Source organism: Alnus glutinosa, chromosome 7 (genome assembly GCF_958979055.1).
Source record: "Alnus glutinosa chromosome 7, dhAlnGlut1.1, whole genome shotgun sequence".
Lineage (NCBI taxonomy): Eukaryota > Viridiplantae > Streptophyta > Magnoliopsida > Fagales > Betulaceae > Alnus > Alnus glutinosa.
In genome coordinates, this window is record NC_084892.1 from 28788900 (window position 1) to 28813388 (window position 24489).

Here is a 24489-nt window from a genome sequence, read left to right on the forward strand (position 1 = left end):
TGCAAAAAAAAAAAAAAAAAAGTTTTATTAAGGCAGCATATAAGATCCACAAATGTTCCACATTTCCTAACACTAATAGCACATAGAGAGGAAATCATATGTCCTTCCCAGCATTACATAAGTACTTTTGATACCAAATAAACTTCTGATACCAAAAATAACAGGATGGATATAAGATAGCCATATATATATATATATAGCATCAAGTCTATTAGGAATCACGACAGCATGCCAGAATTCCCACAGAATTTAGAAGGTCGACCCATTCCATCCAAAGTTGGAACCCTGCAAAAAATAAAAATGCGGCATTACCATCAAAGGTGAGAGCAAATAGCATAAACCGAATGCTAATGTGGACATAACAACCGGCAAGGATCCTCTCCATTTCAAATTTGGGGAGAAGTCATTTCATGGTTGAATTCAATGTTATTGCATCCAACGGTATAAATGATACTACATCATTTAAATTTTTTGAATAGTGTGCCAACATATTTATCACATGGCATCATTATCTACTCTGTTAGATACAACAATATTAAATCCTAAATATGAAATGATTGGATCCTTTTCCGGGGGGCAGAATATGGATTATTTAGAAAAAGCTAACAAGAGTTTTGCTGATGGTTTTAAACAGTAAAGATTTATTTACATGATCTAGTTCTGGTGTAAAGCATGCAAACACTGTGCATATTCTTGAGTTTGATGTGCCTAAACAAAAAGGAAAAATGCAATGAGAAGAAAGAAGTGCACAGCAACAACCCTTCTTCATGACAACTTAGGAAGTTGAGATAGCTTGCCTTGGTGTCATAGAATTTGAGGAAGAATCTCGACTTGGACACAGACAACTTGCTCTCAAGAATTGTGGCAATTGCACCACTCAGCTTCTTGTTTGTATCAGGGTTAAGACCGCCAATGGACACCAACTCACCATAGGCCGCTGGCTCCTCAGTCCCACCAAATGATATGGGTATTGATCCCTTCAACACAATCATCACATACTGCACATTAACAGATACCAAATGGTAAAAATTAGAGAATAGGTACAGGAAATATATATATATATATATATCAGGCTGACAAAACCACCATTCCTTTTAGTTAGGTAAGTGAAAATATGAAAACAACTAGAAAAAAAACTGAACTGAAATGGTAATCTACATACGCCAAAGGATCTCAAAATTTTCAAACTAAAATAAAGCCACCAGTAGCTCTGGCATAGATTGACCAAATACATTAAAGTAAGCTTAATCAAAGCACACAAACAATATCTGACTAAGTGCACGATATTAGGTTTTCACCATTTTAACGGAAACTGTCCTTGTCCTAAGTATGTCCATATGCTTCAACTACCACTAACACAAGTGAACAACTTAGGACATGTTCGAGATGAGTTACAGGTTACATAGCCTTATTACAGGGAAAGACACCCAAGTTGGAGTATCCACAAAGACTTTTCATCCCTGTAACACTGTTCAATAATCAATTCAATTTAATTCATGCATAGCGCAAGCAAAAGTATTAACCAAACTGACTTTACCTTTGTCAATGCCTAGTATCAAGCCAATTTCAGACCACATTATGAATCGGTTTGTTTTGTCATCAATCATGACTCAGTCACTAAAGACAGAAGCAAGCAGACTTTGAGACTCTTCATCTCGTTATAACTTTATCAATGCTCCCAGAAAACCATTCGAGAAAATGATGAAACCCAACTATTAACAGCCACAAACAAGATTCTCACTCACAAGCTCAATGATTGATCCTTCTTACCCTTTTTCCATTTACTATTACTTGAACAAAACCAGTAGGGAGTCAGCTAAAACAACACTAAAATTCTTTTTATCAACTTCCATTTTCAGCTAGAATACATCCATCAAATGATTTAACAACTAGGGAGAGAACCTGCCTAAACCATCTAAAATCTTTTCCTAGCTGATAAAAGCCCACAATATTATTAGCCCAGAATCAAAATAACCGATCTAAGGAGTTTCCAATGCACAAGTCCTAAATGGGTATTAGAGTTCGTTTCAAGGGTAACCATACTCAAGAACACTCGGCACAAATCGGTCCCTAGGAGACCACAAGGGCACACATTGCCCGAACCTTTTACTTTAACAATATAGTTATAAATCAAAATTGCAAAGATATTAGAGACATGTTAGACATCCATCACCTAACCATCTCCACCAAGTTTCAAATTCACCATTGGATTTGTGGGGACCTAATGTGGTTCGCACAAATCAAATGGTAGATTTGCAAATGAGATGGGTATGAGATGGATTTGTATCATTTTTCTAGTTATAAATCAAAATCGCAAAGATATAAGCGTAATAAAAATCTCTCCGCCCCAAATTCGCAGGAATAGAAAGTTATCTATCTATGCCCATTCTAACATATAGATCCAACTAAACATAAATTTCACTCAGAATTTATTATTTTAAAAAAAAAAAAAAATGGTAGACAAAAACTAGAAAAATGAAATGTTCGACAGCTAAATCAGTCATCAGGAATAGGAGAGAGCACTAGTCGCAATAATTTGAACAAATTTAAAAATCTCCAACAGAAAGTAAATATTAGAGAGAAAGGGAGCGTACGGCTTCAGGTTTGCCGATGAGCTTGGCGACGGTGGAGGTGGCTTCGGAAAGGATGGAGGAGGTGTCAACGCCGTCGAGGCTCACGTTCGTCGAGATGTTGAGGCACGGCATCTTTTCTCTCTTTCTCTGTGTCTCTGGTCTCTGGTCTCTGCTGGTGCTAATCAATCGCTGCTTCCAATGAAAATGAAACCCTCTGTGTCTAAAAATCTAATCCATTTTATAATTTAAAAAACAAAAATAAAAATAGTTGAGAATCGGAGAGACATTATCAACATGCCGAAAATACCCCTCTATTTTTGCTTTTTGGAACCATTCCTCTTCCTTTAGGCTTTATTTGTCTTTGCCCCCTATGATAGATACCCTAAAAATTCTGAAGAATATCCTGTTCGGGACATGTCTTCCAAATTTTTTAGGTACTGGGCCTACATGTCAAATCTTGGGCCTTATGCCTGGTTGTGTTTCTTGGGTTTATTTAGCAATTGTGGCTAAATTTTTGGAGTTGGCTTCAATATTGTGGGTTGGAGCCCTTTTTCTTTTTTTTTTTTCTTTTTTTTTTTTAAGTATAAAAATATATGTGATTGTGTTATAAATATATTACGGACAGAAATTTTTTACAAACCGGTTTGTAGGAAATTTCGTACAAACGACATATAAGAGTGACGTGTCTTTTAAACTTGTGAAACATGTTTTTTTTTTATTATTATTAATGTCATTAAAAAAACATGTGAGAAGCACATGCTATTAAAACAACATGTACTTCTCAAATGCTAATCTTAAATCTGGTTTGTATAAAATTTCCTACAAACTAATTTGTAGGAAATTTCTATCCATATACTACACTGTAGAATATAAGGGCACTGTTTGATAAACAATTCCACTCCCCCTCTCCTTTTTTTTCACTTCTCCAAAAAAAAAAAAAAATTAACTTCAAAACATTTCAATGCTAAAAAATAGAAAAAGATTTGGAATTTTTTTTATGGAATAGTAAAAAAGTTTTATTTTGTAATGGGTTTTTTATTTATTATTTGGATAATAATAAATAATGATTGACATGATATAAAAATTAAAAAAAAAAAAGTCAAAATGCTTTGAAATTGACTTAATTTTAGGAAAATAAAAAAAATAATAATAATAAAAAAAATTGTAGGGATTTATCAAACAGGGCCACTATAATTTAAGTGTGTTTGCTTCCTTCCTTCTCCTCATCAATCCCCCTCTCTAACAAAGCATATTCTCATCACCTTGGCTTATGGAATATCTTATTGATATCATTGTAAAACAATTGCACTAGGCACCCCAAAGCCTAAGCATCATACAAGCAAGTATGGGTTGATAGGGGAAAGTGTTTTAAGTGCAAGGCTTTAGACCCGAAGGTAAGGATAGAAATCATATTTTATTTTATTATTTTTTTTCATCTTGTTGACGTAGCAATGTCAATCAGAATTTAAATTTTTATTTTTTTTCTTCCAACAAAAACTGTTCCAATTACCACAATAACATAGGGAAATAAAAATTTAGTTCCCAGCGTAAATGGTTGTACTAGGTTGTCATATTTTGGAATAATTACGCCCAACAGTCGTATCATAGACTTTGAGGAAAAATCGGGTTCTGGGGATGGACAGCTTGCTCTGCAGAATTGTGCCGATGGTGGCAATCAGCTTCTTCTTCACTTCTGAATTAATGCCTCCCATTGATACTATCTCAGCATATGCAGCCGGTTCTTTGCTCCCGGCGAACGATATTTCCACCGATCCTTTTAGTATAACCATCACAAACTGCAAAAAGTTATTAAAAAAAAAAAAAAAAAGGATTAAATATTGTCTTCTGCCAAAAACATGGGCCGTTAGATCAAGTGTGAACAATAAAAAGGGGAAGGTATAAAGGAGCCGATTGTGTTGTATATAACTGGAAGAGAAATGGAGTTTGTAATTTGTGTTCGCATGTCGGGTTCAAGTCGTATTAAAATATAAGTATAAAATTATATAGGTCAATCATAATTCGACATATTAAATTAAAGGGGTCAAATTCCTCAACCCTAACTCTTTATTCTCGTGTTGAGTTTGTGTCGGATTTTTTGGTCGTGTCAAAAATTGACAGTCCTAGATAAAATATGAGAGATCACAATTTGCAACAATTATGAAGTGATAATCATCTGTTAAAGTGATGAGTACTATTAGGATTATGTCGCAATTTACGTGACACTTATTAAGTCAAATCATTAAAATATAAACGGTTATATGGTAGTCTACATAACACTTACAAAATTTACATAGAGACATGGGAGCTCACGCATCATTTATCACGTCAGTTACAAAAATATAAATTGTAGCAAAGTTTGTAAAAAATTGTAATAAAATTTATATTACTCCAAATACTTTCCTAAAGTAATTGTGTTGAGTGTTGACATATAAAAAAATAAAAAAATAAAATAAAAAATAAAAACAAAAACAAAATGGGGCAGTTATATATAGATTTTTTGCAACCATTATAGAGTAAAAATCATGGGTTATAGTTATGTTATTTGGCATCAAAAAACAAAATGGAGATTTTCTTTTTCTTGTAAAACAGTAAAGGTAGTGTTCTTTTCAGGTTTTTTTTTTCCTATTCAGAAGTTCTTTTAAGTTGATGGTGATAAATTATTAATTAAGAAAATACTAAAATTAGAACAAGTACATAACTAGTGCACAACTCCAAGACACAATGTCTCCCACATTGTGTCTTAGAGTTGTATACTTGTAGTGCATGAATCACAGCCCTATCAATTATAGTTGTCTAACACTCTAAAAAATGATGGTATGGTAGGAGTGGGGACCGTATATGAGTCTCCTCCTAATTTTTTTCTTGTGGTGCTTTTAGCCGCCGAATCTTATCTCTATTTATCTACTCTTAATTATCACTAAGGAGAATGGATTGCTTTAATTTGTTTGTTAATTTTTTTTTTCTTTATTTAGTTTTCAAAATAAAAATATTAACATTCAACCTATAAATTAGAATACAAAACACTTATAAAATATTTAAAATTATTTTTACTTTAATGTCAAGTCAAAACGCTTTTTCAAACTAAAAATAATAAAAAAAAAAATTCATTTAAAACAATTTACTTCAAAACTTGTCAACAAATAGAGTCAATTAGGTTAAGACTAAGAGAAAAGATATACGTAGTTAAACTTTTATAAATGAAGCCTTACTAACTGATGTGTAGCTTATTCATTGGAGATGATCAAAACAATTAATAAAAATAAGGACAAAAATTTCCTACAAACCGGTTTGTAGGAAATTTTCTACAACCCACTTGTAATAGTGATATGTGTCCATTGACATGTAAGAACTACAAACCGGTTTGTAGGAAATTTTTTACAACCCACTTATAATAGTGACATGTGTCCATTGACATGTGAGAAGCACATATTGTTTTAATAGCATGTGTTTCTCACATCTTTTTTTAATAGCATTAATAAAAAAAACATGTAATTCTCACATGCTTAACGGACACATGTCACTCTTATATGTGGATTGTAGGAAATTTTCTACAAACCGGATGTATCCATTAACATGTGAGAAGCACATATTGTTTTAATAGCATGTGTTTCTCACATTTTTTTTTAATAGCATTAATAAAAAAAACATGTAATTCTCACATGCTTAAAGGATACATGTCACTCTTATATGTGGATTGTAGGAAATTTCCTACAAACTGGTTTCTGTCCTAAAAATAATGCTTACTCTTCATAACCATTTTACATCGATTGACGTAACGTATTTTAATTAGTTTCTTATATCAATTACTTTTTTAAAAAAAAAAACGTGCGATTTGAATTTAATTATTTTTTAATTTTGAAAATTAAATGCCCGAGTTTTCAATTATTCGAAATAGATTCCTTCACAAGTTTGCCGTCCAAGTTTACTGTAGACCATTAGTGCCACGTTAACATTTTTACTTAAAATAATAGTTTTCTTTTTGAACAAGAAGCTAGTTCTCCTTCCATTACTAAACAAGCCAAAAGGTATTACAAAGACAGATAAGGGGTACAAGACACCCCTTCATCCATAATTAGACTCGGTCTGACAAAGCAGTTGCCTAAGCAATACACAAAAAAAAATTACATGAACACCTGTTGGAGCCCCTCTTTACTTTAAATAATAGTTAGATCCTAAAAAAGAAAAAATTTAACCGTTGAAGAAGAAGATGAAGAGGTTGGAGAATACTTTTTTTTTTTCTTTGTTTTCTTTTTTAACATTTTTCCTTTTTGAGGTTTTATATTTTAAATTTTAAATTTTAATAAAATAACAAAAAATTTTATTTTAAGCAAAAAAAATACTAACGTGCCACTAACGATCTAAAGTAAACTTGGATGACAGACTCACGGACAAATCTATTGCAAAATAATAAAAAATTTAGACATCTACTGTTAATGGCATATAAATAATTGAGGATAAAAAAAGTCCAATGATTCAAGCTGATTGACAGCCCATGATTCAAGAGACTCACAGCCCAACTCACAGCCATGATTTGCCCTCAAACAGCTCTCCATGCTTCCTGTAACAGCAGCCCCTCGATCCTTAGCCGTATTTTACTTCTCTTCCAGCATAATCTAACTCACAACCGTGGCAACCAAAGATATATTTCCTCTCAATTCCTTCTTGTGTTTACTTGTATCATGTAAAAGCTTTCCTTTTGTGTTCTTTAGTTTCTGAACTACTACTCTGTTTTTGGTTAAGTTAAACAAACGTTCAATGCATGACAAAGAGGCATTTCTGATTTCTCTTTACTGTATTGTGCAGATTAACTGTTTGTTTGAATGAAATTATAATCCATCCAATTGAAATAGAGAGATTTAGTTTAGAAACATTCTGATAAAATAACAATTAATGATGACAACTTACAATAAGAATATTTTATGCAGCTAAAACAAGTGCGAGAAGTTGTTATATATATACCCAGAAAAAAGGAGGAGGAGGAGGGGAAAGGTAAGAGATTCTGCTATAAGAAGCTTTTTCCGTTTCCGTGAAATATATGCATCAATGGAGGATTCTATTAAAGTGGGGGTTTGATACGCATAAAAAGCTAATAATTAATAAACTTAAATCGCAGAAAGTAAAGAGAGAAAGAGAGAGACTGTACATTTTCAGGTCTTCCGATGATGGTAGAGACGGCTTTGGTTGCTTCAGAAAAGATAGGATCGGTGTCAACTCCATCCAGGATGACGTTGGTGGAGATGTAAAGACAAGGCATCTTCGTCTACTGGTTTGTGTCGGAGGGGGTAAAACGAGTACGTGTTAAATGTTCAGTGGCCAAAGGAGCTCCGATTCTGGCTTAATCTTCTTCTCACGAAAGTCATATGCTTTTATAAAAAGAAGGCCTCAGTTAATTATCCTCGATCAATATAAATACACGTTTTTTTATGTCGCCATCATTTGTCTTTAATTTCTCATACAAAAATATAAATGAGAAATTAACTTCTCATAGAGAGGAGGCGCCGGGGAGGGGGGGGGGGGGGGGGGGGGGTAGGTGTGAAGATTGTAAAGATTGAAAGGAGATGATGATCCTTACAAAACAGAAAAAGAAAAAAGATATGATAGGATCTAAATTGTGATAGTAATGTGAAAAAAAAAAAAGATAATTTTTTAGGATAGTTCCGTCACACCCCTTATGATCGATTTAGACAAAAAAAAAAAAAAAAAAAAAAAAAAAAAGAAGAAGAAGAAAAAAGAAAATGAAAAAGAAGAAAGGAAAGAAAGTGATTCGGCCGCCTCAACAATTTCTCACAAGCTACCCTTTTTTATTTTTCTTTTTTTTTTTCATTGTTGTTACGTGTTAGATCCAAAAATCATCACGTACAAACTAGGACGGTTCTCTCATGTGAAACGAATAAAAGGTTGTTAACGGTTCTCTTAAAGCATCTCCAACAAAAAAAAGCAAATGGCTCATAATAGTTACATTTGACTATTATGAGTCATTTTTCATCTACAGCAGAATATAATTTTTATTTCTAGCGTAAATAGTAAAAATAGGTAAAGAACTTATTCACTATTTACTCTACAAACAATTTTTTATTGTTTTCTCTCTCTTCCTTTTCTTCTTTCACACACTCTCTCTCCCCAGTCTCCCTCTTTCTTTCACACTCTTTTCTACACAAAATAATATTTAAAGAAAATAAATAGTAGAATATAGAATCTGTTGGAGAGAATATGAAAACAAAGTTGCTAAAGTAGAAAGTTGTACTTTTTCAATATCTACTCTGGTTATTATTGCTGGAGATGCTTTTAGGTTGATAAGACTCGTAATGAAAAGGAAAAGCACAGGTGAATTCGGCGGATGTGTCGGAAGGGAAATACTCCAATGCCTAGTTAGGGTTTTCGCTTAGCGAGGAAGGAAACAAAGCTATTTGAGGAAAGAATGGTGTATATCTTATGAATGAACTATTATCTTTCATTTAAGGAGTTTTCCCACATGATGTTCGTTTCAAGAGAGGCAGGTCCAGAAATAACCAATTTGATTTATTGGACCTCACTCTGAAAAGTAATTGCTCCTTTATTCCTTAAGAATATCGGGACATTAGGGCACGCGTGGCCAGACTATAATCTTTTGTAGACGTTTTCTTCTGACTGGTTGGCATGTGCTGAATGATCAGTTTTTAAAAGCAATCTACTAGTTGAGCTACTTGGAGTTACGCATGCAGTACTGGCAAGAGATCTTAAATTGCTTTTATTCACTATTTGAGAAAATTTCTGTCTTTTGTTTTTTCTTTTCAAAACAAAAAATATTAATAAATAATTCAAACACAAAAACACTTTTATATCACGTGATAATACTTTTCAAATTATTAAAAATTAAAATCCATATAAAACACATTAACCAACTGATTTATATGAAAAAAAAGAAGAAGAAAAGGACCACTAACACACCTATAGATTTACAACTCCAACTAGGGGATGGTCAGAGTAAAGGGCGCATGGGAACAATGAGTGGGACGCATGCCCGATAAAAGAGGGGTGTGGGGGACAAAAAGAGGACCAACGAAAAGGTGAAAATGTAATGTGAAGTCTAGGAGTTAGATTCAAAGAATTACAACAAAAGGACAACGAGTGAGAGCAGAGATTTCTGAATCAATGAATTCGACATGTCACAGATTTCATTCCGACTGGACCGATTTGGAATTGACACCGACCAAATTATGAAAAATGTACGATTATAGCAAGCCTAACACGAAATGCCCACTATAAATGGTCGTGGGTCCTTTTACCTTAGCACACTAAATGCATTTTTTCTAGATGGTCCTAGGATGTTTGGCAAGCATTTTTTTCTAGATGGTCCTAGGGTGTTTGACAAGCATTTGTGTTGTTGCAAAGTTTTTGTTAGAATAATAATAAGAAGTGATTGATATGATATAAAATATAAATAAATTTGAAACAGTTTAATAGAAAAGTGAAAAAATTTTTGTTTTGTAGTGAGTTTTTTTTATTTGAATAATAATAAAAAATTATCGATGTGATATAAAAAGTGGAAAAAAAAAAATTAGAATGTTTTAGATTTGACTTTTTTAGGAAAAGTGAGAAAAAATAGAGAGGGATGAGATGCTTGCCAAACACCCCATAATGCCGAAAAATTTACCATGATTACTCTTGTCTAGTTCTCAATTCGAGATTTCTGTAAGATAATCAAAGATCACAGTGATCTGCCGCCAAACAAGGAGAGGGCGGCGGCACCAACTCTGATGCTAAAGTTCGTAAAACTATGAAGGTAAGATTGAGAAAATGATAGAGATTAGGGCAACAGAGCATACTTGGTCTAGTCTGTTACTGACCTTTCGTAAGTATCATTTATGTTGCTTTTATAAGGCAATTTGTCATTAATTCTATCACCCATTAATGGGTTGTTTCTCTATAATTTTCGCTATATGTTGCTTTCTATAAATGATTCTTCTGAATGTATGTTCCAAGTAAGCTGTGTTTTAGGTCTTGAGCAGGGCTTTAAGTTGGGCCTCCATTCTAGTAGATTCATTCCAACAACCCTCCATTCCCTTGAGTCATAGTTGTGAGCCAACGAAAATAAGAGTAAAATATCAATTTCAGTAGCCCTTATTCCCTTGGACCACATGGGTGGACCAACAAAAATGAGAGTAAAAGATCCATTCCAACAATCCCCCATTCCCTTAAACTAAAAGTGTGGACCAAAAGAAATAAGAGTAAAAGATTCATTCCACAATATCACAACACTATTTTTGTATTATCAATTTATAGATAGGAAAAAAAAAAACCAAGCTAGAATTTAAAATACCAAATAAAATAAAGAAATAAGTATTTGTAAAAATAGTACAGAAGAAAGAAAAGAAAAGAAAAATATTTAAATATCAATTTATAACATTTAAATATCAAATCAATTATTGTGATCTTATAACGAGCTCCTAGCAGGCTAGCAATCAACCCATTACTTTATTATTGCTATTTTTAAAAAATGAATTTAGAATGAATAATGGAGAAGCATTTGGTTAATGCGTGACCTGCTCAAAGAAGGGCTAATATGGAGGATAGGTGATGGAGTAATATTAGTGCAAATATGGAAATTAAAGATTAGTGGTTACATGCCCCCACCATATATATTTGCATTACAATCACTCAGAAAGATTTTAGAGGAAGATGTATGAGTGAAGGATATATCTGATTGATAAAGATACCAAATGGTGGAATATTACATCATTGATAAAGGAGATTTTTTCACAAGAATTAAGCTTCCGTTATATGTCACTTGTCACCAAGACTATATTTTCTAGAGGATCAATTGATTTGGAGGGGCACTTTTAGTGGCCAGTTTACTGCGAGAAGTGCCTAACATCTAAAACAAGAAAGACAAGTTGCGAATAAAGGGGAGGGCTCAAGACAACTGGGGTATAATATTTACAGCATGGAAAGTGCTTTGGTATTCGAATGTGACGAATGCGGTTAAGATGTTCCTTTGAAGAGCTTGCAATAATTTACTACCAACAAATTAAGGAGAATCTAATCTAAAAGTGGAGAATGTGAAGCACATTTTATAGAGTTTCCCATCATACCTCATACATGCATTGAAGGAGACGATAGACAGATGTAAAGCGAAAGAGTATGAACCCAATTGCTAGGAAGGACGGAAGAATCTCGAGCCAATTACATTGTGAAAAAAGTCCTCTAGAGGCTGTTTATAAAGTTAATTAGGATGCCGTGGTAGACAAGCAAAGCAAACGCATAGGCGTGAGTGAGCATTATTGTGAGAGATCGCAAAAGGAGTGTGATTGCAGCAAGGATTTCGACCAAATCTGTTTGTTTGAGTTCAATCCTACATGTACAAACGGAGAGTACTCCAAGCTTTTGTTCTTAGTTGAAGATGAGTTCGATCTCCTTGTTTTCTGACTACGTCAAAAGTCACTCACTTCATTGTCTTGGTGATGTATTTTTTGTTATTGAACTCAATAGAAAAATGATATATTACCATTTACCAGTATATTTTAGCAACTAAATGCCAGTATTAGGTGAACAACGGGACATCATGAGATGCCGTGGATATATGGTATATAATTAAAGAAAAGCACGTTCAGGATCAACTTGAAATTATCAAAATGATTATCCCCTAGATATGATCAAATGCCCTAATTAATGTTTCCAAATTAGATGTTTGAAATTGAATTTGGATAGTTTAATTATCAACTTGAAGTGACTTAATCATACAGTGATGATATTATTGGAGTGGTTGGTTTAGTAATATGATTTAGTGCTGGCTCCTAGCTAGCGGGAAAATCTTCGACGGTCAAGTCAATATTTTTGACTCGAGAAAAGAAAATAGGGTGGAGATAATTTTTCTAAAAGAGAAGATATACCTGAGTTGATGAGAAGAGTTTTTTTTTAATTAATTAATTAATTATTATTTTAGGCTTCCTTGGGACTTTGATTTGTCTGAATTCTATCCACATCAAAAATTAAAATTAGGCTATTATTAAAGCAATGAAACTAATGTCCATTAATCCATGTCCACTAGCTTAATTTCTTTCACTGTATCCTTGATGAGATTAGAATCCTTGCGTTGCGGGCCTTTCTAGATCCCTCTTGATTAATATCCTAATGCCACTATGGTTGCTTCTAGGTAGATAGTCTGAATCTCTAATCACTTCTCTTGCCTTTTTCACTTGGAAAAAGTAAAGTTTTACGCTATGATGGTGAAAAGCTACAAACACTGCACGGGTCAATATGCACAACGCGCAATGTCAATGCATGGTATCCACCATTTACTGCTAGATTTATTGGGATATCAATCTCATTCGCTCTTTTAGCTTTTGTCTCTCAATATCCATGTTGGCCTAGCAAAGTGCTGTTGGTGTCAGAGTTATTTTCGATCCCTACGCGTTTCACCGCTCCACTAAATGAAGTCATTTTTGAATATACAAATGCTTAAGTGGATAGTTGAATGGGTCTTATTAGTGGTCCATCAATCTATTGTTCCATTTTCTCTGCTTTTACAAACCCAGCCTGAGTTGGATGCTTTCCAACCCACCCCTCTCATGTTGGGTACCACAAACACTTGCCCCATTTTCTCTCGTCTTCTACCAACTCTATGATAGGTACTTTCTGCCACATAATATATATATATATACATTTTTTTTTTCCCTCTCTCCTAATTAAAATCTTAATCATTAGCTTTACCGAAATAGATCAAGTTAATCTCATTATGAAAAAGGATAAACCCTCATTAGAACGAGAATCACTCTCTCTGAAAGAAAAAAGAAAAAAAATAAACAAATAAAGCAAGAAAAGAAGTAACAACGACGAAGTGAAATAGATACGGTTCATTTCTAGAATAGATTTAGATTATATAAATCTAATTGTTACATATCCAATATATTTTTATGTCACTTAAAAATGGATATAAATTTCTTACAAATATTATTGCATAAAAATTTATCTAACTCGGCTTATAATGTTTCTCAAATGTTTTTTTAATAGCATTAATAAATTTTTTAAAATTAAAAGTGATTCTCATGTGCTAAAGAGACGTGACATTTTTAAAGACTAAATTTTGGAATTCCCACAACCTAACTTGTAAGAAACTTATGGGTTTGTTTGTTAAGCTTAGGGACAATACAGAATAGTGCCGGTCACTATTCACTTTTTTTTTTTTTTTTTTTTTTTTTTTTTTTTTTCATTTTTCAATAACAATCAACATCAAAATATTCTTATTTTTTTTACTTTTTAGATCACATCAATAATTTTTTATTACTATTCAAATAAAAAAATTAACTACAATACAAAACTTTTTCACTTTTTTATATAAATTCTTTTTATTTTATATCACATTATCATTTTTTACTAATTTCAAAACTAACAACCCACTACTCTGTTTTGTTCTGTTCTTTGTCTAACAAGCCCTATATTCTTTAAATTCTTTAAAGAGTAATACTATAGCTACAACTTTGTTACGACTTGTGTCAGCATGTGATTGAAAAGAGTAATGTTATACATTGCATTTTAATCTCATTATACTGATGTGGTACTGCAATTAATTTTGGATTAGTCTTTATTTAAAAAATAAATAAAATATAAGCGATGATTAACATTGTCATATCAGTACAATAAAATAAAAGTGTGGTATATAACATTTATCAACTAAAATATGTTAGCCACTAAAAAAAATTAACACCCACTAATCATGTAATTATACGTATCATCATGTTATAAAAAAAAATGGTAAAATGGCTATAAGGATAAGACTTTTAATTTTAAATAACGTGACACTAACAAAGCAAAATATTAACCTCACTTGAAATTAGAGATGATGCTCTTCCAAAGAAATGTCAGAAATTAAATTTTTATTTTATAATTATTTTATAATATTGACATGATAGTCTTAATTAATTCTTTGAATTTAAGAATTAGTTGAAATTTTTTTCAAAATAATAAATGGTTAAAACAATCATATCAACGTTATACGATAATTATAAAATAAAAATGTGATATATTAATATTATTCTTAACAGTTTCCACAAAAGGGTCTTGGTATTTACTATTTAATCAAACGACATGTAGTACACGTGTGTTTTCTTTTCACCAGACGACATGAGTATGACGCTGTTTCTCTGGTGAGACACCCTTCCTGTAAAGCCCTAAAACCACTTTCAGACCAAAGCTTCGCTCTGCTTCAATGGCGCAACACGTGCTCAGCACGTGCGAACAACCTCTTAGCAGCCTCTCAGCAAACCTCCCCGAGGAACCTCTCTCTACCAAAACCCTAGCTTCCTTCATATCCCTCATCATCGTACCCTCCACTCCCGAAGCCACGATTTCCTCAATCTTCGAAACCTTAACTCGTTCTCTCCAACTCAGTCGCGACCCAGTCGTCCTTCACCAAACCCTAAAGCTCCTCTCCGACATCGCATCCCACCGCCCTAACCTCTCTCGCCTCGTCTCCGACTCGGTCCGCACCCACTCGCCCCTCTCTTCTGAGTCGACCCGCCTCGCCGCTGAGTCGCTCGACGTGCTCGCCTCGATAGCGGAACGCGACGGAACCCTAGTGGAGCTCGACGACCGGTCATTCGTCTCTTTGTGCTTCGGTCCCTCCGTGTCTATACGGTCATGGCTTCTCAGAAACGCCGAGCGGTTTAGCATTGGGCCGTACGTGTTGCTCACTCTGTTTCTAGGGTTTACCAAGGATCCATACCCGTACGTGAGGAAGATCTCTCTGGATGGACTCGTTGGATTGAGCAAGGCCGGTGATATCGAGGACCCTGGTATGATTCAGGGCTGTTATTGCCGTGCCGTTGAGCTTCTTCGTGACATGGAAGATTGCGTAAGATCTGCTGCGGTTCGCGCTGTAAGATATTTGTCTCTAAAATTTATTTTCCTTTTCTTTGTCATTGTAAATTGTATCTAAAATTTAGGATCTCTCTATTTTATGGAAAACATTTCATCGTCCAGATTAGATTTTATAGATTTAATGGTTTATGTATTATTGCTATATCATTTAAACTGAAGCACTATTTCTTGAGTTCTACCAATGAGAAGTAGAGTGCAAAGGCTATGATGACGATAACAATTTCTTTTCCTTCCCCTTTTAATTATAGTTTCTTGTTTGTTATATGTTGCATGGGATCAACAAAACGGTGGGTTTTCACGTTTTAGTATGTAAACCCTGTGGAAGGGATTAATGCTAATGGACTTTCTCTATGCTGTAATTTAGGTGAGTGCATGGGGTCTGATCCTCGTAGCATCCAACCCAGAGGCAAAACTGCATTGGTCGGATGACTTATTCGTCAAGGTATTGCTCAAGACTTTTCTTTGTCATTTATATGACATTGTTGTCCTCTCTTGTTTCTGCTGTGTGCATTAAATTTGATCGCGCTATTGTTCCTGGCGCATCAACAGACGAATGCTCATGTAACTTTATTGTCAGTAATATGTTCTGTGGAATTAGCTTGACTGTCCTTGTTCATGATGCTGTTGTAGTTTTATCGTGCATCTTTGAGAATTTTGTCTCCATCAAGTAACCTTATAAAAGTTAGAATAAATAAAGAATACTTTTGTTCAGGCAGTAGACGGGAAGGAACTGTCATAAATTTGACCCAATTTTATTGCATAGGTGCCTGTGATTTTTGTGTTAGGCATCTCATGAGTTCAACTGTTATTGTAATCTGGCATTAATATTCTCTCTCTTTCCCCCCTGCGATGTTCATGCTTGCAATTTTGGATAGGCGCACTAATCTGATTGAGTCAAATATTGTCTAGGAGCTCTTCATGGAAATAAATCATCACCCTTACCTTGCATCAGGTGTATGGTAGGACATTCCCTTCCTGTCATATATTGTCTCAATGTATGTTATTTCATATGATTATTTTAAGCATTTTGTGGAGTTCTTACCATGATATCTCATGCATTTTGTACACTTGCAGCTCTGTTCTATGGGAAGAGATATGAGCATGGAGGTCCGAGTTGAAGCTTTTGATGCCCTTGGGAAGATACAAATGGTGTCTGAGCATATTCTTTTACAAACCTTATCTAAGAGAGTGCTAGGGATCACAAAGGAGATGAGATCTCTTGGTCAGTGCCCTGCTGAACAATTTGAAATATTGGCATCGAGTATGGCTGGAGTTTTAGTGCATGGGCTTGAGGATGAATTCTATGAGGTAACTTTTGTTGCCTCTGTCGTTGCACTTTCTTTTTATTACGTTTAACTATAGATGTAGCTTTGATATCTTTTATGTTTTCTAATCAACATAACCTCAGACCACGGCCTTTTTCTAGAGATGCTTATGCTATGATGGTTTGTGAGACTGCTGTCCAGTCCCCTAGATTTTTTTCCCCCTTAATTGCTTTTATTGTCAATTTGAACTGTGATTGGACTGAATTCTTGGTTTTACATTTCATCCAATTATGCTCACTATCATAAATATATCTATTTTTTAGATATGTTACTTTGGGAAAACTTCACTTTAACCCTCCTAAACTTTCATCACATTTGCGATTACCTCCCTAAATTTAAAAAACTCTCAATTTAATATATTCATATTTAATTTTTTTTTTTCAATTTCACTACTTCGTTAGGATTCCTAACGGATGGGTGTCAAAATTTCCAAAATAACCCTCATTTTTTAGGAAAGAAAAAAAAATTGCAAGGATTTAAGCGTTGGTCATGATTTAACGGAATTCGCAAAAATACACACGCTTGAATCTTTGAAATATATATATATATATATATATATATATATATATATATTGAAAATTTTGAAAGGACGTAACTGAAAATCCTAACGAATGGGTGAAATTGAAAAAATTTGAAAGATGGATACACTAAATTGAGAGTTTTTTAAGTTTATGGGGGAATTGCAAAAGGGGCTATAATGCAGGGGGATTAAGTGAAGTTTTCCCTATTAGTTTAGGAACCATTTGATGATTTTATGTCACTTTTGGGAAACTTGTGATATTCGTCGATAGTTTTGTGTCCCACTTATAGAGATCTTGTTTGACTTTGACTGTGTTTGTTCTATATGGATTAGATCCACTTTCTCATACACATTGTTCTTGATTATTTGCTGGTGTTTGTGCTAAATCTGAAGGTTAGAAAGTCTGCCTGTCATTCCTTCCGGACACTCACCATCATCTCTGCAGAGTTCGCTGGGAAAGCATTAGATTTGTTGATGGATGTACTAAATGACGATTCAATTTTTGTCCGATTACAAGCTTTGGAGACTATGCTGTATATGGCAACCTTTGGCCATCTAAAGGTCCAAGGAACACACATGCATATGGTAAATTTCTGATCCTTCAGGATGACCCTGACTAGATTTCCAATTATACCATATATTAAATGTTTGATGAATTCGCTTTGCGTACGGTCTATGAACGCAAGATGCACCTTCTATAATGAGGTGAAACTAGCCATTTAGATGGTTCTGTGAGTGCTAGGTTATCTCACAGGATTTTATTCCATGGAGTGACTGTGTGACTGAAATTTTGAGTGTGGAATACCGATGGAGTTGCTTTGGATAAAGTACTTAAGTTTTCTGAACTCCTAACCAATAAGGATTTTTTTTTCTCCTTTGGATATTCCTAAGGTTGTTCTTCCAATTTTTTTTTGTCCAAATAAATCGTGATTATATTCCCTCTTTTGGTATATTCTGTTTAACATTTGTTTGGTTGCATTCTTAACAATTTCAACTTGTTCATTGTAAGTTGTGACATATCCATTTATACTTGTTTTGTGCACCATGTAACCTGTTGAAAATATGAGTAGCATACTGGTCTGATTATGTACACAATTTGATCTTGCAGTTTCTTGGCACTCTAACGGACAGTAATATGATCATCAGATCTTCTACGCGGAAAATACTTAAATTAGTGAAGCTGCCAAATATAGAGTTATTTAGATTATTTGTTGATGGCCTCATTGAAAGTTTGGAAAAACATCCACAGGTTTGCTTTGTTGGACCAGCGTGTATATATATGTATGTATGTAAATTTCTTCTTTATTCTGTTACTTCTTTGGCTGATTCATGTTACTTCTTTCCAGGATGAAGCTGGCATATTCTCTGCTTTGTTTCACATTGGCCGTAATCATGGGAAATTTGTGGTGTCCATCATCAACAAGGTGTCTGAGGAGGTTCGTATGCTATTACTGAATCCATTACCTAGATAATCATGGATCACCCATGCCCCAAGTTAGGTTTTTTTTTTTTTTTTTTTGGGGGGGGGGGGGGGGGTGGGGGACAATTTCTGTGTGTGCTCATCCTTTAAGAAAATTGTATTTCACTTGTCCTTGTACAAATTCTGTCATGATGCATAATGCAAGACTTTCATTATAAAAGCATGTAATCCTTTCCTGTTCTCCTAGGGTCCTGTTCTTCTAAGGCTTTGGCTACGCTTGACAACCAACTTTGCCTTTGTTTTCACTTCTCCCAAAAAAATGTCGACCTCTTTTCAAAACTATTACCAAACAACTTTCTTCAATTTTCTCTCACTAAAAAAATTCAAATTTCATCTTTATATCATATCAATCACTTCTTATTACTATTCAAACAAAAAATCCACAACAGAATTCTTTACCAAACTCACTATATTACTTTGAGTTGGTGAGGTTAATATTAGCATCCAACCCCAAGATCATACCCAGCCAGCCAGATGCATTCCTTCCAATGTAGCCAAAGCAAAATTTCACAAGAGTTTACTATTTTAGTTAATGTGTTAATCCGGTTTAAGTAAAGAACTTAAGCGTTATCAGGACTAGCTTTCAACTATAACATTTGAATCAATCATCTCTATAGTTCAGTTATTAATTTTGAAAGGACATGAAATTAAAAACTTGGATATCTGGCAAAGTAAATTAAAAAACACAAAACAGAATTTATCATGTAAATAAAAACTTTTCCATGCTGATTACTACTGAAAAGTCAACTTAGCTGAGCTGTTGTCCTGTCCAGTTGGGTCCGACATGCTGAATACATCATATTCCATTGTTTGTTTTAGTTAAATTTGAAAAAGAAGTTAGATAAAGATGGCATTAAATAGCAATGAGAGCAAACCTTGAATCACAGTTCAAATCTCTCTAGTTTGATCTCTTTTTTTGTTTATGATTATTTCAGTCTTTCAATTATTTTTTAAAATATATATATATATCAGTCTCTCAAATTTGTCTGTATTCATCATTGGATTGAATTTCTCAAGAAATTTTTTTTGGCAACCCCTTTTTATCTCAACTATGAACTTTAGTATCTATGAGATCTAATTCAACTATTGATCCTTTTCTCTGCCTTTTCATTTACTTCAGGTAGAGCCGGCTTCTGAAGGCAAGCTGGGCTTTGATAGTGCAAGAGTGGCTGCATTGCTAGTTTTGGCCATTTCAGCTCCTCTCTCACATAAGCAGCTTGCTTGCAGTATTCCACCTAGAATATTTTCTTATGCAGTTACATTGTTGGGAAGGATCTCTGCTGCTTTGACTGATGTTATGAGTCAAGATGCTCTTTTGACGTACTTGACTCGATGCAGTAGATCGACAAGATTCTCTGCAACGGAGTTTAATTTCAGAGAGGCGGACCCAGGCTTGCATGTAATTGATATTCCAAATAGCACTAGCGATGAGATCAATGATACTGTTGGGACACCATTGCAGCAAGAAGAAGAGCATGGGACCTCCAAACTTCAGTCTTGGACAATGATGGAGACAATGGAAGTAGCAGCTCCGCTTGTAGGATACCAGCTGGAGGCTCATCATGAAGTAATGGAGGCAATGAATCTTATCCTTTCAAAGGTCAAAGTTATTTGGCCATTAATACTATCAGGATTTACGAATGAAGTACTAAGGACTCTAAGGTTGTAATATTGTTTTCTTTTCCATTGACATGTTTTCTGTTTCTATTTATGGTGTTTGGCTTTATATATGGGTCCTAAGCCTTCAAGCCTCCTTTAAAACTCTGTTTAGCCTTCATGTTTTGGGCTGTATACCATTTTTAGTCTATATAGATAGATAGTAAAGGAGAGATAGGAAACTCTCAGCCATAGATGTAGGCTGGTTCATGGGATTGAGTGACATCTGTCATCACAGGGGCCTGCATGTTCAACAATATGAATTATTAAGTACATGGATTTCATTTTTTAGAATTTTTTTTTAAAAAATAAAATAAAATAAAATAATATATATATATATATATATATATATATATATATATATATATATATTTGAATGGCCCTCATAACCTAATACTCTGCATGTTTTGATTGCCATTGATTGCCAGATTTGTTTACAACTTCCCAGTATAAGATCCTTTCTCCCACTCCTCTCTAATGCAGGAGTTTTAAGGAAGAGTTGGCAGCATTCACCTCTGAGTCACTTGGATCTGGTGGCGCTGTAGCATTTACATTGCAGTATCTCCGGGTAATGAAACAGCTTGCAAAGGTTTGGGAACACTTTCTGCCTGCAAAAAAGCTTTGTTCTTCTGGAATCGGAGAATTGGACCTTGTGTTGGGAAAACTAGACATTGGGCTTAGAGAACTGAGGAGAAGGTTTACAGGTTTGTCTTTGGAACAAGAGTTGCAAATCTTGGAGCTCATACTTCTGAGTTGTACTCTCAGGTTGTGTAAAGTTGAAATCTGCTGCCATTTTGCTTCTTTGAAAAAGCTATCTGCTACACTGTCAGATGTAGATTCCATCCTCAAATCAGGATATATTGAGCCATCCAATTTCGTTAGTGAAGTTGGAAAATTGTTGTGCCTAATTGGAACCTCTGGCAGTGGAACTTCTTGCAGTCCATTTCTGTTTAAGGAATTGCTTAAACATTTCTCCCTTAAGCAGTTTGTGCTTTGTGGAAGACTCGATCAGGTTAGGGCAGAACTGGTTGTTCCTGATAATGACTCTGAAAATCCTCTTCATTTTGTTTCACGACTACCTGTTGGTATACCATGCAAGATTACTCTTCATAATATACCGAGCGAGAATAAGTTGTGGCTGAGAATGACTACGGATGATGAATCAACTCAGTTTGTCTTTTTGGATTTGAACCTCTTTGGTAGCAGTGCTGAGGTCAGAGAATTTACATATGTCGTGCCCTTTTACAGAACCCCAAATGCAATTTCTTTCGCATTGAGGGTCTGTCTAGGTATGGAATGTTTTTTTGAGGATGTTTCATGTGTCAAAAGATATGGAGGTCCAGAACGTGAGCTAACATACCTTTGCCAAGAAAAGGAAGTTTATCTGTCCATGATTATTTAAGACTGAATTGTTTGTTTTAGTGTATTATGGCAGTTCAAAACATTACTCTTTATCTTTACATATAAGATATCTGCTATCGGATAATCAAGAGTAATGTTATTTAGTAGATTGCTATATGACTGCCATACAACTGAGATGATGTGACATTAAAAATCAACCATTAGTTTTTTTTTTTTACAAGTGCTGATCCAAGGACTAAGTTTCAGTACCACATTGTCGAATTGTATGGCAATCGTATAACAATTTACTAAATAGCATTCCTCAAGAATCAATGGATTGAATGATTGTAAACCCTAGAAGTATTTCACTCATATGGAAGGCCATGGAAAATGGCACTCATCAGCCTGAAGGCTCTAGACCTGCTTTATATGCTAGTCTTGAATAAGTGTGGACTTATTTTTAAGTTATGGAGGTAGGTACATTGATTTCAAGTACAAGAGTATGGCTGATGTTTGAAAGAAGGAGATAGAGAACCAGCTCATTTCTGCTCCTCCAACATTTTACCAAAGAATGCCTTATGGTTACCACTCTGTTCTTTCAAGTTGTTTGCGTGGCAATTTCATCAAAGTTTGCTGACTTGGAAGCTTTTGAATTGAATATTTATATATTCTGTTTATCTTTTCTAAAGGTATGTTTCGGCCCTAAAGTTTTGAGCCTTTTATTTTGATTCCCTTTCTTCCCCAACCTTCATATCTGCAGTGATTTTCTAGCGAAGAACTGACATATTTTCTGTTATGGAAATTAGCACGTTACAAGTATGAAGAATGAGCTGATAGCTTTTGAGAAGATGAAGACGGAAGAACTGTCTCTTCCTTCGATGTTCCAAAATCTTCTTTAGTATCTAATCCCTTTAAAGATGCCTGTCTCTGCATTTTTGTTGAATATGGTATGTTTTGACCCCTCAAATTTGTTTACTTATTTTTTTCTCCTTTATGTGCTAGGTTGGATTGTTGTGAAGGGATAAAGCAGCCGGAGTGGCTATACTCGTGCAGAGGTAGCACATATTTAGTGTTTCTTTTTCGCAAGTACATAAATAAATAAATAAGTACGCTTTTCTTGATGCTGTGATATATCAATGCATTATCACATCTAGAGGTTTTTGTTAATAATGGAACCATCTGAATCATCCCAGCCTAGTTATGCAAGAGAATTTTATTAATTGAACGAAGATGGAGTATCGATTTTATTTAACATCAGACCCAAAAGCATAAACTTTTCGAAAGTAAATCAAGCTCACGCCACTCCCTTCTCTCCCCCGTCCTGTTAACCCTGTATTAAATGTGGGCATTGCACATGGAGAACATATGCTATCTTCAAAATTGGACATCTAGATCTCACTGAAAATAAGACTCTAAACATCTTTGTAATGGTCAATATCACAATCTGAAAAGCGTAAAAGCTTTCAGTTAAGGACAATTTTTATTTAATTTGGGTTGGGGGAAATTCTTTCAACGCAGACTGTTAAGCTGACATGTTTTCAAAATGCATGTGAGAATATGTGTCATGTTAATAATTGGATGAGAGAAAATTTCTCGAACCCAATTTGGAGGAAATTGTCCTTTAGGATATGGGCCAGTATTTTTTTTGTTATATAATGGTTCTTGCTAAGGCAGAGCAGTGCGTTGATGCTTAGCCAATCCACATCCTTGTTCATGTTCCTTCTCTTTTGGAAGAAAAAGTGCAATATTAGTCCTTGTGGTTTTGCTGAGTTGTAAATAGCTTTTTGAAGTTTAAAATGTGACTGAATACTCTCTGGAGTATGCAAAAAATACAAATAGGTTTTAACACATTTTCTGTTAACAAATTGGACGGAATTCATTAACAGATTCTTTCTAATTTGCTAACAAAAAACACGTCAAGAGACTTATTTGTGTTTTTCTCTATCGGAGGGATTTTTCAATCACTTTTTAAACTCTATGGAGCTATTTGCGACTTGGTAAAACCACGGGAACGGATTTTCCTAATCTTTAGAGCTGAATTGTTTACAACTTCATACGTCATTTGTTCGGCCAAAAGTGTTGTTCCTCTATACTTACTCAACTCATACTAGTTCACTTGCAGCTTATTCCCAAATAAAAGCTAGTTGCTTATAAAAGAGGGCCTGTTAAAAGCATGGAAAGGTATCAAGAAAGAAAGCACAGTAAAGAGGCTAATAAGAGCTACTCAGGATTGAAAAAGAATCTCCTTTATTTCCAGCAGTCCGAAGCTTATAAGCAGGAATCGACCATTTATGAGCAGCATTCCTGCAAGGAAGGGAAGCTTGACTACAAAGATGCTTACGGGAGTACTTTATTTGGGCTGCTAAGTGGAAGTTGAATTAGAAGCTGACTATCTCAGTTTCATTCTCTTAAAAGTTTACTCTGCTTCCCTTCCATATTTTTCTGACAACTTGATAAATTTTATTTTCTTTTTTTTGTATTAGTATGTCGTAAAACCAGGGAAAAAAAAAAATTAGAAAAATGTTGCACATAGATTGGTTAACTTGAGATAATTTGAATTGCTCCAAGACTCGCAGAGCCTTCATATTTGAAGCTGCTCTTGATGGCTGTAAAGCCCATTACAAGACTGTCAACAACTTCGGCTTAATCTATTAAATTGATGTTTATCTTTAGAATATGTAATTCTCATATCGCTTTTTTAATAGAATTATCGGATCATGTGATTCACGTGTTCTTTTC

At 34.4% G+C, this 24489-nt stretch overlaps 3 protein-coding genes across 7 annotated transcripts; 1 reads left to right on the top strand and 2 right to left on the bottom strand.

Annotated features, from left to right (window-relative positions):
• Window positions 1–2805, bottom strand: LOC133872955 (uncharacterized). Of its 2 annotated transcripts, none has more exons than XM_062310642.1 (3): window positions 2595–2805; window positions 650–998; window positions 1–285 (listed from the first exon to the last, which is right to left on the bottom strand). In XM_062310642.1, the coding sequence occupies exons 1-3, from the start codon at window positions 2703–2705 to the stop codon at window positions 212–214; spliced, it is 534 nt and encodes a 177-aa protein (XP_062166626.1). In that variant the 5' UTR covers window positions 2706–2805; the 3' UTR covers window positions 1–211. The 2 variants fall into 2 exon arrangements, with proteins under 2 accessions (XP_062166626.1, XP_062166627.1); XM_062310643.1 differs by having other exon boundaries at window positions 798–998; window positions 2595–2799.
• Window positions 2806–4025: 1220 nt separating this feature from the next.
• On the bottom strand, window positions 4026–7959 carry LOC133873591 (uncharacterized). The gene is made up of 2 exons (XM_062311322.1): window positions 7717–7959; window positions 4026–4369 (listed from the first exon to the last, which is right to left on the bottom strand). The coding sequence occupies exons 1-2, from the start codon at window positions 7825–7827 to the stop codon at window positions 4142–4144; spliced, it is 339 nt and encodes a 112-aa protein (XP_062167306.1). The 5' UTR covers window positions 7828–7959; the 3' UTR covers window positions 4026–4141.
• Window positions 7960–14670: 6711 nt separating this feature from the next.
• LOC133872911 (protein SIEL) lies at window positions 14671–24427 on the top strand. 4 transcript variants are annotated; one of them, XM_062310566.1, is made up of 10 exons: window positions 14671–15426; window positions 15793–15870; window positions 16503–16736; window positions 17667–17858; window positions 18382–18522; window positions 18620–18709; window positions 19874–20415; window positions 20893–22439; window positions 22557–22805; window positions 23862–24427. In XM_062310566.1, the coding sequence occupies exons 1-8, from the start codon at window positions 14758–14760 to the stop codon at window positions 21809–21811; spliced, it is 2865 nt and encodes a 954-aa protein (XP_062166550.1). In that variant the 5' UTR covers window positions 14671–14757; the 3' UTR covers window positions 21812–22439; window positions 22557–22805; window positions 23862–24427. The 4 variants fall into 4 exon arrangements, with proteins under 4 accessions (XP_062166550.1, XP_062166548.1, XP_062166551.1 ...); XM_062310564.1 differs by having other exon boundaries at window positions 23873–24427; XM_062310567.1 differs by having other exon boundaries at window positions 22557–22697.
• The last annotated feature ends 62 nt before the right edge of the window (window positions 24428–24489 follow it).